Source organism: Alosa alosa, chromosome 23, assembly GCF_017589495.1.
Source record: "Alosa alosa isolate M-15738 ecotype Scorff River chromosome 23, AALO_Geno_1.1, whole genome shotgun sequence".
Classification (NCBI taxonomy): Eukaryota; Metazoa; Chordata; class Actinopteri; order Clupeiformes; family Clupeidae; genus Alosa; species Alosa alosa.
The window spans coordinates 15,658,546-15,672,719 of record NC_063211.1 but is presented as its reverse complement, the minus strand read 5'-3'; the positions used below and the strand labels follow the sequence as shown (position 1 = coordinate 15,672,719).

The following is a 14,174-nucleotide window of genomic DNA, read 5'->3' as shown; positions in this document are numbered from 1 at the left end:
TGCAGGAGTTTTATTTGTATTAGAACTGGGTTCGCTCATCAGATCAACATGGATCTGCACAGAGGTGGTGGGTGAGGTGGCGGGGTTTTAGAAGTCAGTGATCCTGCGGAAGGAACCAACGTCAGGAGACTGGGCCCCCCAGTCGGAGAACTTCCTGTACTCGCCGCGCTCGAGGAAGTACTGGCGCCCCCTGTAGTTGGGGTGCTCGTAAAAGCACCAGGCTCCATGGGTGACCATGCAGGAGAAGACTTCGCGGAACTTGAGGGCCTCTTGCACTGACGGACAGTCATCAGAGTACTCCACCATCTGGCCTGCAAAGTCAGGGCGCTCGTAGAGCCTCAACTTCCAAGCATTGCCATAGACCTGTTAGTGCATGCAGAGATAGTGGAAATACCAAAACAAAACAACATTCAATGGGTGAGGTCCATCAGCATGAACATGATATTACAGTCTATTCTATAGATGTAATTAATGATTATGATTAATCCTGTTAAACGGTTAGTTTCTGAATGAAGACATCAATAAAGTATCTATCTATCTATCTATCTATCTATCTATCTATCTATCTATCTATCTATTCGAGACAAATCGTTATTTTGACTCTTTGATGACCTGGTTAGGCCAGAGGTTTGTCATGGTTTTCTCTCAAATTCTCGAGTGTTCCCCTTTAAAGAGTTTCTTGGCATGTGTGATGAGTTTGGAGTAAACCTCTGCCAAAAAATGGCCCTTTTGTCTGCGGTTATTGTCTACTGGCTTTTGCTGGATAAAGACCATGATGGTGCTTTCACTGACATTCCATCAATGATAGGGACAACTATCCAGCAATTAGGCTAAACTGGCACAATACTGGCATAAAACCTGGAATAGATACATCTAAGGTAAATGGATGACAGCACTGACACAGGTCTAGAGCCTTGCCCTTCACCCTAATGTTTTCATAGTCATATAACTTGTGCTTCAGACTTTTGGGCCAGTAGGAATCTGTACAGCATATTCAGACTATAAAGAATTCATACAAAATTGGCCTAACATAAAAAAAAGCCCCAAAAAAAAACAGCCCAAACTAATCCAATACATCATATTAACACCAGCTGGTTTAACATTTTACCCCTTTATATCCTGTAAGACAGTAAATTCCCTCACAGTTTTTTTTTTTAGACATGCAGCATGGGTGTGCGTCTTACGTTTTTGATAACGCGGCAGGATTTGACACTGTCGTTGAAACCCATCCACTGCTGGTAGTCGGGGTACTCGCTGGGGCTTAGGATGTACTGGTAGCCCTTGTAGTTGGGGTGCTCGTAGAGGACCCAGGCGCCGCTGACCACGCGGATGGAGTTACAGCGGGAGAAGTAGGAGCGCAGGTCTGGACAGTCACTGTTGCAGTCATAGCAACGGCCCTGGAAATTCTTCTCCTCAAAGAATGTGATCTGGAGAGAGGAGGGGAGGATGAGAACGAGAGAGAGAGAGAGAGAGAGAGAGAGAGAGAGAGAGAGAGGGAAAGAGAATTAGAGAGACTTAAGAGAGACTACATGTAATGTAATAAAATCTGAAGGCATTGAGTCATGGAGTTGACTGAGTTCCCAAGTCTCCCTATATCTACCACTGAGTACAGTAATCAAGTCCCTGTTTTTCCACTCCTCGTTAAAGTAGGACTTACTTTTCCCATTTTGGATATGGTGGAGCTCCTTCTCAGCCTCTGTAGCTGTCAAGGTATTTATCTGTAAACAAAATGTGCTGACCGCCAAAAGCAATTGTTAACTAAATTGCCTTGATTTGCATATCAGCAAATGATTTGTTCAAGTTTGATATCTCTTTGTCACAATTTAATGACACTGTATTAAACAACTGGCAGAGCACAGAGGAAAGCCCTATAAAGGCATATACACTGCCAGCCATTGTCATCACACTCTCTCAGTCAGTCACTGTTCCAGGATCATACCCACATCTCAACCACTAACATGCTTTTTGACATGCATTACTTCTGATTATATTGATATCATTCAATATTTATGGTGTTTCATCACATACATGGGCTTGTACAGAATGCCCTGGTGGAAATGTCTGGTGCAGATGAGGATGTATGCAGTATGGTGTGTGAGATGAGACCTACATGCTATGTTAGAGTCGGAGTCTGAGTGGATCAGGAAAACCCTCTGTTGCTGTCCAGGGCGCTGAGCCAAGAACATGACAAATACTAGTTTGCAAACAGTTCAGCGTTTCCTCCAGTGTGAGTAACTGCTGAGAAAGATAAACCTGGAACTTGTTTGAATGTTAGAATGTCATTTCATCTCTTTTGTGGAGTGGAGGACTATAAAGAAACAGTTGAAAGGATCTATCTACACAATAGCATTTTTTCACTCTCATATCCTGTTGAGATATACAGTCTTAAATTATTGTATTTGCATTGCATTTTCAATATTTGAATCCTGTCGCTGTCTCTTTTTTTGTTGAAGTATTCATACTGTAAGATATCAATTGTGTTTATCAGGGAAAAATAAATACTCTATTGATGGCATGAAAAGATGTGGTCATGTTTCATTAGTTGCTAGACAACATGAGTGCTGTGCCTGTGATACAGCCTGGCAAATTCAAAAGTTGCAGCATATACGACACGTATCAGACAATCCTGGCACACAATTGAATTAATGCAGAGAATGTAAGTTAATATTTTTTTATCTTGATGTATTAGAACTCTGCTACTTTCTGGCTTGTATTAAATTTCATCTGTATCCCAGCAGTGTCTCCGTTCCTATGTATTCACGTCTGTGTCGACTTGCACCATGCCTCTCAGGCTGTTGTCTCCATGTATTGCCTCCAGAGGGTGCACAGACTTACTCTCTTCACCAGTGGCGGGCTCAGACTTCTTGAAGGGCAGGGGCGCAAAAACAAAAAGGGCACCTATCTCACAACATGGGGTCCCAACCCCATGCAAAAAGTTATGATGTTTCAAGCATGGACAGATAATGAGCCAATGTGCCCCTGGGCACAGATATGAAAAGGTCACACCTCATAAAGTTGGTTGCTCAGCTAAGCTGGGGGGCACGTAAGAATTTTTAAAAATAACTCTTTTAATGATCTTTTTTGTGGAAAGAAATGGACAGATTGAGATATACAAATGTGACACAACCATCAACAGATTTAAGGCATTTTGCTGTGAAAATGATGCCGATTAAAAAGCAGCATTATCACACACAGCACAGTGTTATTTGACTGAGGGGCCCATTCAGATATCAGGGGTGAATAACATAACCCATGGTATATGATTGAGGGGCCCAATTAAGACATCTCACAGAATCCATGTTATTTGACTGAGGGGCCCTATTTAGATATGAGGGGTGGAGATCATAGTAGTGACCTCACGCAGAGGCTTGGGCCTCAGAGCCCCCTGAGCCCTGAGACCCATTCAGTAATCCATCTCTGACTGTAGGGTATCTCATTTTACTGGGATTTGTTCCTTTCCATTGCAAGGGCACTTCATAGTGATGCAGAGCTATCTGAGTGGGCACTTCATGATTTGCCTCAGTAGGGAACATGACGTTTATTCCAAGGCACCTATTTATCACATATTTTGCACTGCAGGGGTATCTATTAGGAAATGTCCCTAAATCGATAGAAGTAGGGACACCCTTTACTTCACTGCATCACATTTTTATCCACTAGAGAAGCACCTATGTTTGGCACTTCTTTATGTTTTCTCACATGTAGTACAATAATGTATAGGGCTGCATTCAACTGCATTTGGTACTGAAAATGGCACCCTTTGGAACACTGGCATTTTTTAGCATAGAGAGGCCACTCCAGAATGGTACCCGTTTCCAATGGAAGGGCACACATAGGGAACGCCAAGTATAGACCATTTTAAGGGGCACCTTATAGGATGTTGCATTATGTTTACAACACTAGAAGGGCATTCATTAAGACCAGTGATAGGCAAAATGTAGTGAGCAAAACTACAAGTTACTATAAGCTACTTCTAAAGGAGAAAACTTCATATATCTCCGATTCTCGAGGTCACGAGTACTGTCGGTACATAAAAAATCCGAAAACAATAATCTTTACCTAGCTAGAATAGCTGCAGCAAACAGTTACAGCTTCAAGACAGTTACACTGCTACACTCTGGAGGGTTCATGAGCCTGTATGTTCATGGCCCCAGAGTGTAGCGCTGTAGCTGCCTGGCTGCTTTACCAATTGTTTTGTGTGTCTGTGTGTGTGGGGGGGTTGACCTTACTTGTTGACCTTGAGAAACAGAGATCTATGAAAAACCGCCGTATTTTTGAACATTTCAAGACATTTTTGAGGGCTTTGAGGGTTTATTTCAATCATGGGGGCACCAGAAGGGGCGGTCGCCCAACACACTGAAATCTTTAATTTTCAATCATTCAATAAACAATGGATTTTATTGAGGGACACTGACTAAAAAAGAAATGAACTGAATCCTATATACCACGGCGCCAAAAGGATTTGGTGATGGTGTGCAGGGTTGTATTGAAAACAATGGAATCTGATGTTATCTAATGTTGAAAGCACAGCATGCATCTCTTGTTGGTGCCTATGTGCTATATGAGGAGGGCTTAAGAGAGATGACGCAGGATAAGGTGAAAGTTCTACTTCTGTACACATTTGTATGGTTGTTCACTCTTTTTAGCTCCCTGACAATTTGAATATGAGGTGGTAGATGTTTGGTATACACACATATAAGCCTGTAATACAAATCAACATTGCTCATACACTTTGTTGTAATTGGAAGACTATGTTGGTATTCATAGTGTGTATTTGAACAGTATAACATCTACATCAAGTGGTTAATCTTCACTATATACATTTTTTAAAACAAAATGCAAAACACAGCATCCATTTGGGTTAAGTTATTGTGCCAATTGCATAATGTTTACATGACTGTACTGTATGACAAAGAGAGCAGTGGGTGTCTGCTTCTCACACTCTCTCTCTCTCTCTCTGGTGAGAACCCAAACAAATCACCTGGTTTGGCCTGAGTCATGGAAGCCAACTCCAAACATGACCTGGTGACCTTGTCTGTCACCCTGAACAATTGTTTATCCGCCCCATACATAAATCGGCTGTCATGGCAACAGACACATTGTTTCCATCGCAGCACCACTGATTGAGAAGTCATTTCTAAAAGCACTCAATAAAAGTCATTCATTGTGGGGAAGTTTCTACTTTACCGTCACCCCATTGACCTCTGGGCCTCCATATGGACTAACACCTTTCAATTAAAGTGCACTAAACTCCTTCAGTTGACTAAACTCATACAGAAAGTCATATACTGTTAATCAAAGACTGGCAACATATATTGCCGAGGATGCTTATTTAAATTTTATTATGGAATAAAATGTACTGCATGTATAAGAGAAATTCTTGGAAATGTCCAGTAATGGCCCGTCCCATACATGATAACTGTGTCCATTCTGTTCTGTTCTGGATGACCACAGGGCAGTAGTTCAACTTGTGTCATGGCAGTGGGAGCTGTGAGCGTCAGGCCTCCTGATGGATGGCGTCCAAACCTCTGTGTGTTTCTATGGACTCTGATACAGAACCAAATTAACAGTAAAGAGCATCTTGCTTATTCATCAAGTTCAGAGATTTGAATGACAAAAAGGCACAGCAAAGCCTATTAAGTATAAAGGCAGACAGTGGACGACAGCTAGTTGGACAACATCCCAGAGCCAGCATCAAACATGGGCAAGGTATGTCAGAGGCAAATGCACTCAACGTTGTGTCTATTGCTTTGACATTTATTTACAGTTGTTAATCTTTCACGGCCATGGGGGATTGAAATGATTTGTTGGCTTTAGTCTGCTATTGACAGATAAAAGGGTTCTTGCAGAGATACATTTATTTTATTTTTTTTCTCACATTTTGTCCTCTCAGTTATTTGAAAGACAGCTTTGTGCTTTATTTACATTAAACAGATATAACTTGCTGTTGAGTATATTTGCCATTACAAAATAGTATTTTTTAATTAAAGGCATCATACGTTCGAGAAAGTTAAAGCTTCTGAAGTAAAGGCTAAAACAGGTAATACAGCTGTGTAGTAATGCCTTTACTGTACTGTGCTAAACACCCATCGTACATGATTGCTTTCAGATCATCTTCTACGAGGACAGGAACTTCCAGGGACGCTCCTATGAGTGCAGCAGCGACTGCCCCGAGCTTTCTCCCTACCTGAGCCGCTGCAACTCCTGCAAGGTGGAGAGCGGCTGCTTCATGGTGTATGACCATCCTAACTTCATGGGCCAGCAGTACTTTGTTAGGAGGGGCGAGTACTCCGACTACCAGCGCATGGGCATGAGCGACTCCATCAAATCCTGTCGCCTCATTCCACAGGTTCGGTCACACCTGAGTTACTTCTGATGATATAATTGAACAATTCTATCTATCTATCTATCTATCTATCTATCTATCTATCTATCTATCTATCAATCTATCTATTTATCTATCTATCTATCTATCTATCTATCTATCTATCTATCAATATATCAATATATAAATCAATCTATCTGTATTTCTGTATTTATCTATCTGTGTATCTATCTATCTATCTATCTATTGAAAACTGTAGAGACAGAGAAAGAGACAAAATGTTGTGTGCCATTTATTGATTATAATGAATGAGAATTTAGGGTGACAGAAGTGCAAAGCAGTTAAAGCAGTTCAGAGTCTCACGTCCCTTCTCTTTCCCCTTCTCCCAATGCAGCACAGAGGTTCTTACAGGATGAGGATGTACGAGAGGGAGAACTTCGGCGGGCAGATGCACGAGCTGATGGAAGACTGTGAGTCCATCCAGGAGCGCTACCGCATGTCCGACATGCAGTCCTGCAACGTGCTGGATGGCCACTGGCTCATGTACGAGCAGCCCCACTACCGTGGCAAGATGATGTACCTGAGGCCCGGCGAGTACCGCAACTGGAGAGACATGGGCATGAGCAGCATGAACAGGGTCAGCTCCATGAGACGCATCATGGACTCCTGCTAGAGCATGGCCTTGTGTCTGAATAAAATAAAATCACTAGTTTCAATCAATACCTGACTGCTTTCATCTTTTTACTGTTGTTATTGTAATGTAAAAACAAAGAAAGGAAGGAAGACAGAATGAAAGAAAGAATGAAGGATGGTAGGAAGGATGGAAGAAAAGAGAGTAAGAGGCTAAATAAAAAACAAGATATTGTAATATAAAACAGAGAGGTACAATGTCATATTACAGTTTTTCTCAGTCGCTTTTGGTACATTTCTCAGCTCGGAATTGAAATTCTTAAAACCTGTTCAATCTTCACATCATTGTGTCACTTGTGCACATCAAAAAAGCAGTTTCTCATTTCTTTGAACAAGTTGCAAATGTTTTGGTACATCCATGCAAATGATTATGTACAATTCTCTGCTGTTTTCTACATTATATATTGCTTGTCATGTTGATCAAAATGTATTATAATGGGTCTCTGTTGAATAGTCTTCACCCCCACACAACATAGAAATGTGAATCTTGTCCAGTCTCTTGCAATCAAACTCCCAACTCTAAGGTGTAACCTACAATTTACAATAGGCCTACAGTTTTTCTCAGTCGCTTTGGTGCTTTTCTCAGATCAGAATGAAAATTCTCATAACTATTAGTTCAACCTCCACAACATTTAGTCATTTGTACACATCATAGTAGCAATTTCCCCTTCCTCTGAACAAATTGCAAATTCTTTTGGACATGTATCAGTTGCTTTCATACAATTCTCTGCTGTTTTATAACATTGACAAAAGAGTGTTGACATGACACTGTCATGTGAGTGAGTGACATGAGACTGTCATGAACATGTCATAAACAAGTCATAAACGTTTATGACATAACGCTTCTGTTATAGAGTACCGAAGTCTGACGTAGCATTTCCATGACGGCAGAATCACTGGATCTAAACAAACTTTCGAAGTGGCTGAAATAGCATTGAATGTAGACATGTGGCATCATTTCTAGCTAATAAATTGGGTAACACTTTACTGAGTTTGCTGTCATGAACTGCACATAAAGCATTTATTGCTGTTTCATGAGACATGACTCAACATTCATACCAAACCTTTCATGAATGTGGAAGACAGAACAACAACAACTTGTCAAAATACAACTTGTATAGTGCTGTCTTGAGCATGTTCAGGTAGTGTCACCAAGTTTGACCTTTTTTTTGCATTGGGAAAACACTGTGAGAATAAACTGTCATAATGAAAACATGACAAAGCCATCATAAACGATGGTGTCAAGACTTCTCATTTTGATGACACTGGCAGTTTCATTGACATGAATACTTGCTTTTGAGGAATGGACTATACATTTTGAGCAAGTGACATGCTTTTTCAGGATTGCAGTTTGTACTAATTGTTTTGAGAAATGCACTAACTGGGATTTATTTTTCAAAAACAACTAGTAGAATTGACCTCAACCTACTTGTTATAAGGTTACTTGCCAAAACAAAGGTTTTAAAGCAACACCAAAGAGTTTTTTTGTACCTTATAAGAATGTTTCCAAAATCGTTTCAGTGGTTCATCAACTCGTAACAGGGTGAACGGCGCTTCTGCATTCGCTTCACGGCCCTCTATCGGCTATAACCGCACTATGTAAGTTTGCCAGATCGGGTAGCAGATCTGTAGTTCGATGGAATGAGACATAAGAAACTACAAATTTGACTTGCATCTGATGTCGCAATACATTGTATTTTCATAAAATCATGCAACATATTCTACCTTGTCTGTGGACAACGTTATTTGCAAAGCCAGTGCTGGATAAACAAATAGCGTCCGTGCGACAGTGGAAAGGTTCTTTGGTGTTGCTTTAAATGCGAGTACTCAATTCCAACAAAATACACGCCAATGCTAGCCTAGAAATCTAGACGCACCCTTATTGCGATTGTTGGACTTTTATTTTGACAAGTTGTCATCGTTCTGTCTTCCACATTCATAAAAGGTTTGGTATGAATGTTGAGTCATGTCTCATGAAACAGTCATGAATACTTTATGTGCAGTTTATGACAGCTGCTATGAATGTGTTATGAACTCACCCATCAAGTAAAGTGTTACCGCAACAATCATAGTTCACACATACAAACAGTCTGCACAACACCGGTAATAAGGTTTCTAAAACATTCCAAGGAAACCAAAGTTTCCAATTTCAGCGCATGTTGTAAATCATTCAATTTTTTGGCAGCATAAAATTCAAAAGCTGTTTTTCCTAATTCCTTTCTACATGAGGGACAGTCAAGGTTAGGACATTTTGTGAACGAGTGCGCAGATTGCAAGATCTAACGGAAACCATACTAGTCAAATATTGAGGTAACATACCAAGTAAGCTTTAGAAATAAAAATCATGCAATGTTGCTCTCTTCTTACAGGTAATGATGGCCATCCAACATTTTCATATAAAACACAGTGATGAGTTCTAAACCCATCACCAGTGATAAAGCGAAGTGCAGAATGATAAATTGCATTGAGGGGTTTCAGTGCGGAAGAGGAAGCATGCATGTAGATAACATCGCCATAATCCACAACAGATAAGAACGTGGACTGAACAAGTTGTTTTCTACAATTTAAAGTAAAACAAGCTCTATTCCGGTAAAGAAAGGATAATTTACCTTTCAGTTTTCTTATTAGTTCGGAGATGTGATACAACACATTATCTATCCAAATGCCCAAATACTTATAATTTAAAACTCTTTCAATTGAAGTTCCGTTTAAGGTTAAAATACCGTTATCAGGTGGAGGAGACGACAACCTTGAATATAACATATACTTTGTCTTTTTAGGATTAAGTAGTAGTTTAAGGTCAATAAACGCATGTTTGATAACATTAAAATCAGATTGCAGGTTTGCCAAAGCTAGTTCAACAGAAGGGGCAATTGAATAGATGATAGTGTCGTCAGCGAATACATGAATCTTACTTTCAACAATCCCAGAGCTAAAATCATTAATAAAAAGAGAAAATAAAATAGGACCTAAAATAGAACCCTGTGGCACACCTTTAGTAATACTCAGGAAATGTGATTGATGACCATCCGCAACCACAGCTTGAACTCTATCCGTTAGATAGTCCTTGAACCAATTACATGACCGATCATCAAAACCTATCATTTTAAGGCGTTTTAGAAGTAACCTATGGTCCACAGTATCAAAGGCTTTTGATAGATCAATAAAAAGAGCAGCACAGACCATCTTGTTATCTAAGGCGTGAACAATGTCATTTACAACTTTAGCGGTAGCTGACACAGTGCTGTGTCCCGATCTGTAACCTGACTGATAAGTATTTAAAATATTAAATGTAGATAAAAACCCTTTTATCTGTTTGTTCACCAGCTCCTCTAGAATTTTTGCCAAACAAGGAAGTTTCGAGATAGGACGGTAATTATTCAAGTCTTCTACAGAACCTCCTTTGTGCAAAGGAAGAACGAAAGCTGTTTTCCACACCGTAGGGATACTATTAGTCACTAAAGTGAGATTGAATATATGCGTCATGCTTCACAAATAATAAGGGCAGCTAAAAGTAATAATTTTGGATCAGCACCTAATAACAGCACATAAATCACTCTATTCTATTATAATTATAATATTATATATTATAATTATAATAGATTATATTTTAGTGATATATTAGTGATATAACTGAGAATTATTTTGTTTCTGTGGACAGTGACATAGGAATCTCCTAAAGTGAGATGCAACGTCAAGTTTGGGATGCCAAAAGAAGGTTTCATTTGAGGGGATAGAAACCTAGGACCTTAAACATGTGTTCGCTATAATAATTCTGCACGAATGATATTTGTTGCCTTGTTTATTGAACCATCAGATTACCCTGAGCGTCAAAAAGCCAACATTATGCCTGCTTAAATGAAACCATATGAAATCATAAGAACAACAAGCAGATATGAGTTAAAATAGACTTTTATTGGCGGTTCTTATCGCCTAACAGGAGTCCATGATGCGTCTCATGGAGCTGATTCTCATCTGGTTGCTCATGCCCATGTCCCTGCCCAAGTTCCTGTACTCGCCGGGCCTCAGGTACATCATCCTGCCACGGTAGTGGGGCTGCTCGTGCATGAGCCAGTGCCCGTCCATCACGTGGCAGGACCTCATGTCGGACATGCGGAAACGGTCCTGGACGGACTCACAGTCGTCCATCAGCTCGTGCATCTGTCCACCGAAGTTCTCCTTCTCGTACATCCTCATCCTGAAGGGTCCACGATGCTGTGATGGCACAGTAACAAAGTAATTTCAATATCTAACCATGGCTCATTGACATGATCACTGAAGAAATACTATTGTTTCTTTACACATATCCTGATATTATACATCTTATTAGGACCTAGCCCCATGCCCTGTGAATTCAATTGCGTAAATAAGGTAATTACATAAATTCCAATTTCTTTTCAATAGTGATGAAACCAGACTGAGAGAAAAATAGAAGTCAGGACACGTCAGGGAAACAAAGAGCAGAAAAGAGAGGACAGGACATTAGAGAAGCCATCTTTGTCCCCCTACGTACCATGGGGATGTTGCGGCAGGATCTGATGCAGTCGCTCATGCTCATGCCCATGAGATACTGGTTGTCAGGATACTCGCCCCTGCGCACCATCATCTGGTGGCCCTGGAAGTTGGGGCGCTCGTAGACCATGAAGCAGCCGCTCTCCACCTTGCAGGAGTTGCAGCGGCTCAGGTAGGAGGTCAGCTCAGGGCAGTCGCTGCTGGTCTCATAAGACCGGCCCTGGAAGTTCCTGTCCTCGTAGAAGATGATCTGTGAAACAAAGTTTAAAAATGTCAGTTTTGCTTGTGAAGTTTAAAGATATTTCACCAAATTTAAGTAAAATACTAAATATTAATATAACTGTACTTGTGCATTTAAAATATTCTATGCCTGTTTGAAGAGGGGCATTTAATATCATCAATTCTATTTTAAATTAAATAAATTCATTTTGATACATTTGTATTTATTCTTATTTTTATTGGGCCATTTGATTGTCCCAAGGGGAATAACAGAAGCAAAGGCCTAAACCCTCTGGAACAAACCTAGAGACATAAAACAAGTCCCTGGTAAATCCTCATCCCCTGCCTTACCCTGCCAGTGGACATGGTGGTGGTGGTGGTGTATTCCCAAGTTGTGCAGCAATGGTGATGTTGCCACTTGCCTCTTTTATAGCTAAACTGATGTCTGTGGTCTCTGCGGGCACATTGTATAAACTTGCTGAATCATGCCATCACACTGTACATTGTGGTGGAGGGAGTTCTATATGGAAATCATGTGACACTATAAGCTTTTTACCAAATAGAGTGGGCAAGGCTCACCTAGCTGCAAAGTGGAAATTATTTTAAACATGGTGCTCAGATTAGAGTCAACTTAAGACAACTTAATTTAAAGAACACAACAGACTACAGATGTGCACAAGTTATTAACATCATGATGTGTTACTTATGCATCATAATTCATTTCAATAATTTATCTCAATATTTTCATAAATATTTAAATAGCATGGATGTTTATTTAACATAAACAATGTGAAGATGTTTATGAGATGAAGTCCCTTTACTGTCTGCATATGTAACAGATAAAAACCTGATTTAATTTTCAGTGACAAAACATAAAATATAGCAAATAGTCCTTATAAGGAAACTATTCTATTCCAAAATCTGAGATCCAGTTTGCACCGAAATATTTGCTGCAAATGCTTTAAATATAAGTTATGAATGTATATAAATACCTTATTGTATAACTGTGTATTCAGTAAATGTATTATGCGTCAAAAGTACAGTGTATACATTTTATGGATGGCTACATTCAGTGCTTGATGGACTGATGTATAGCCTGCTCTTTGCCTGTTGTGTCATCCCAGATATCTGCTCTCTAGTGGTGGTGTGCATTCACCGCAACATATCACCTATGGATGCAATCATCAAAGACAGGATTGTTATCTGAATCATGTAGTTCGAGCACTGCACACACCTTGAGTTCACTACAACATGTAGTCAGATAGAGTTTATAATTTTAAGATTTATTCTGTGCTCGTATAGCTTTATCCTGACTGTAGACCACATACATAAAAACACACCCATAACACCTACACATACACATGTATAGCATGTGCAAAATGGTTCATTTCTTCTTTACGGAAGATACTTTTAGGTACAAAGAAAGGTCCTTATAGTATGCATGTTGTCAGATGTATGTAACCCCAACGCTTTTTTGTTTGCACATTATTTTTTATTTGGGGTTTGAGGCTAAAATAAATACATGATTTCCAACAAATGTTTTTGTTATTTACCTAAAACGAAATGCTGTGAATCCAAGCTTTTACATATTTATGGTTATGGTATTTAGCAGACCCTTTTGTCCAAAGCGACATACACATAACAACAATAACAAAGTTAAATTTAACAGTAAACAATTAAAAAAGTTGGTAAGACTACATTAAGGAGAATAGCAATAATAGACCACAATATCACTTCAATCAATAGCCTAATGAAAATAAATAAATACTATAATATACAAACCATAACACATAAGAAAGGCACTGGGCAACTCATTCCACCAACAAAGAACCACTGAGGAAAAGAGTCTTGACCTAGTGTTTATGGCTGGTCGACACAACAGACGCTCATCAGACGACCGCAGGGGAGCGGTTGGGGATATATATCTTGATGATTGAATTACGATAACAGGGAGCAGATCCAATCAGTGTCATAGGCCAAAGTGAGAGATTTAAATTTAATTCTGGCCACTATATATTTGCAGATTGACATGCATTTACAAATGTCAACAACTGTCTTACATATGTCAACAACTGTCAATAAGTGTTTGATGTTTGATTTCACAAGAAATCTTTATATCTTTGTAACTGAAAGGGAAATGAGCAGAAGGAAATGTTGGCATGGCGATTCTTCCTTGACAAACGGGTGGACTCTAACAACAACAACAAGATAGTACACTATCTTGCTATCTCACTGAACTCCAAAAACAAAGACCTGTTTTTGTGAAAAGGGCATGTGTTATCATAAGCCTCCGGAAGTCATTTGTATTAACAATGGCCTTCTTTTCATGAAAGCTGTGGTATTGGTTTGCGATCATGTTATCCGTTTGTGCACAATCTTCTAAGTGAATCCCTAAGGCCAACATACTTTTATAGAATAGAACCAGTCA

General features: G+C 39.7%; 3 protein-coding genes across 4 annotated transcripts; 1 reads left to right on the top strand and 2 right to left on the bottom strand.

Moving 5' to 3' along the window:
* Positions 1–87: 87 nt before the first annotated feature.
* Positions 88–1,669, bottom strand: LOC125288535 (gamma-crystallin M2-like). 2 transcript variants are annotated; one of them, XM_048234986.1, is made up of 3 exons: positions 1,658–1,669; positions 1,185–1,427; positions 88–363 (listed from the first exon to the last, which is right to left on the bottom strand). In XM_048234986.1, exons 1-3 carry the CDS (start codon positions 1,664–1,666, stop codon positions 88–90), a joined length of 528 nt encoding a protein of 175 aa, XP_048090943.1. In that variant the 5' UTR covers positions 1,667–1,669. The 2 variants fall into 2 exon arrangements, with proteins under 2 accessions (XP_048090943.1, XP_048090942.1); XM_048234985.1 differs by having other exon boundaries at positions 1,197–1,427; positions 1,658–1,666.
* Positions 1,670–5,688: 4,019 nt separating this feature from the next.
* On the top strand, positions 5,689–7,045 carry LOC125288352 (gamma-crystallin M3-like). Its single transcript, XM_048234653.1, has 3 exons — positions 5,689–5,709; positions 6,110–6,349; positions 6,720–7,045. Exons 1-3 carry the CDS (start codon positions 5,701–5,703, stop codon positions 6,996–6,998), a joined length of 528 nt encoding a protein of 175 aa, XP_048090610.1. The 5' UTR covers positions 5,689–5,700; the 3' UTR covers positions 6,999–7,045.
* Positions 7,046–10,911: 3,866 nt separating this feature from the next.
* Positions 10,912–12,135, bottom strand: LOC125288410 (gamma-crystallin M3-like). Its single transcript, XM_048234754.1, has 3 exons — positions 12,098–12,135; positions 11,529–11,777; positions 10,912–11,230 (listed from the first exon to the last, which is right to left on the bottom strand). Exons 1-3 carry the CDS (start codon positions 12,110–12,112, stop codon positions 10,949–10,951), a joined length of 546 nt encoding a protein of 181 aa, XP_048090711.1. The 5' UTR covers positions 12,113–12,135; the 3' UTR covers positions 10,912–10,948.
* Positions 12,136–14,174: the final 2,039 nt, after the last annotated feature.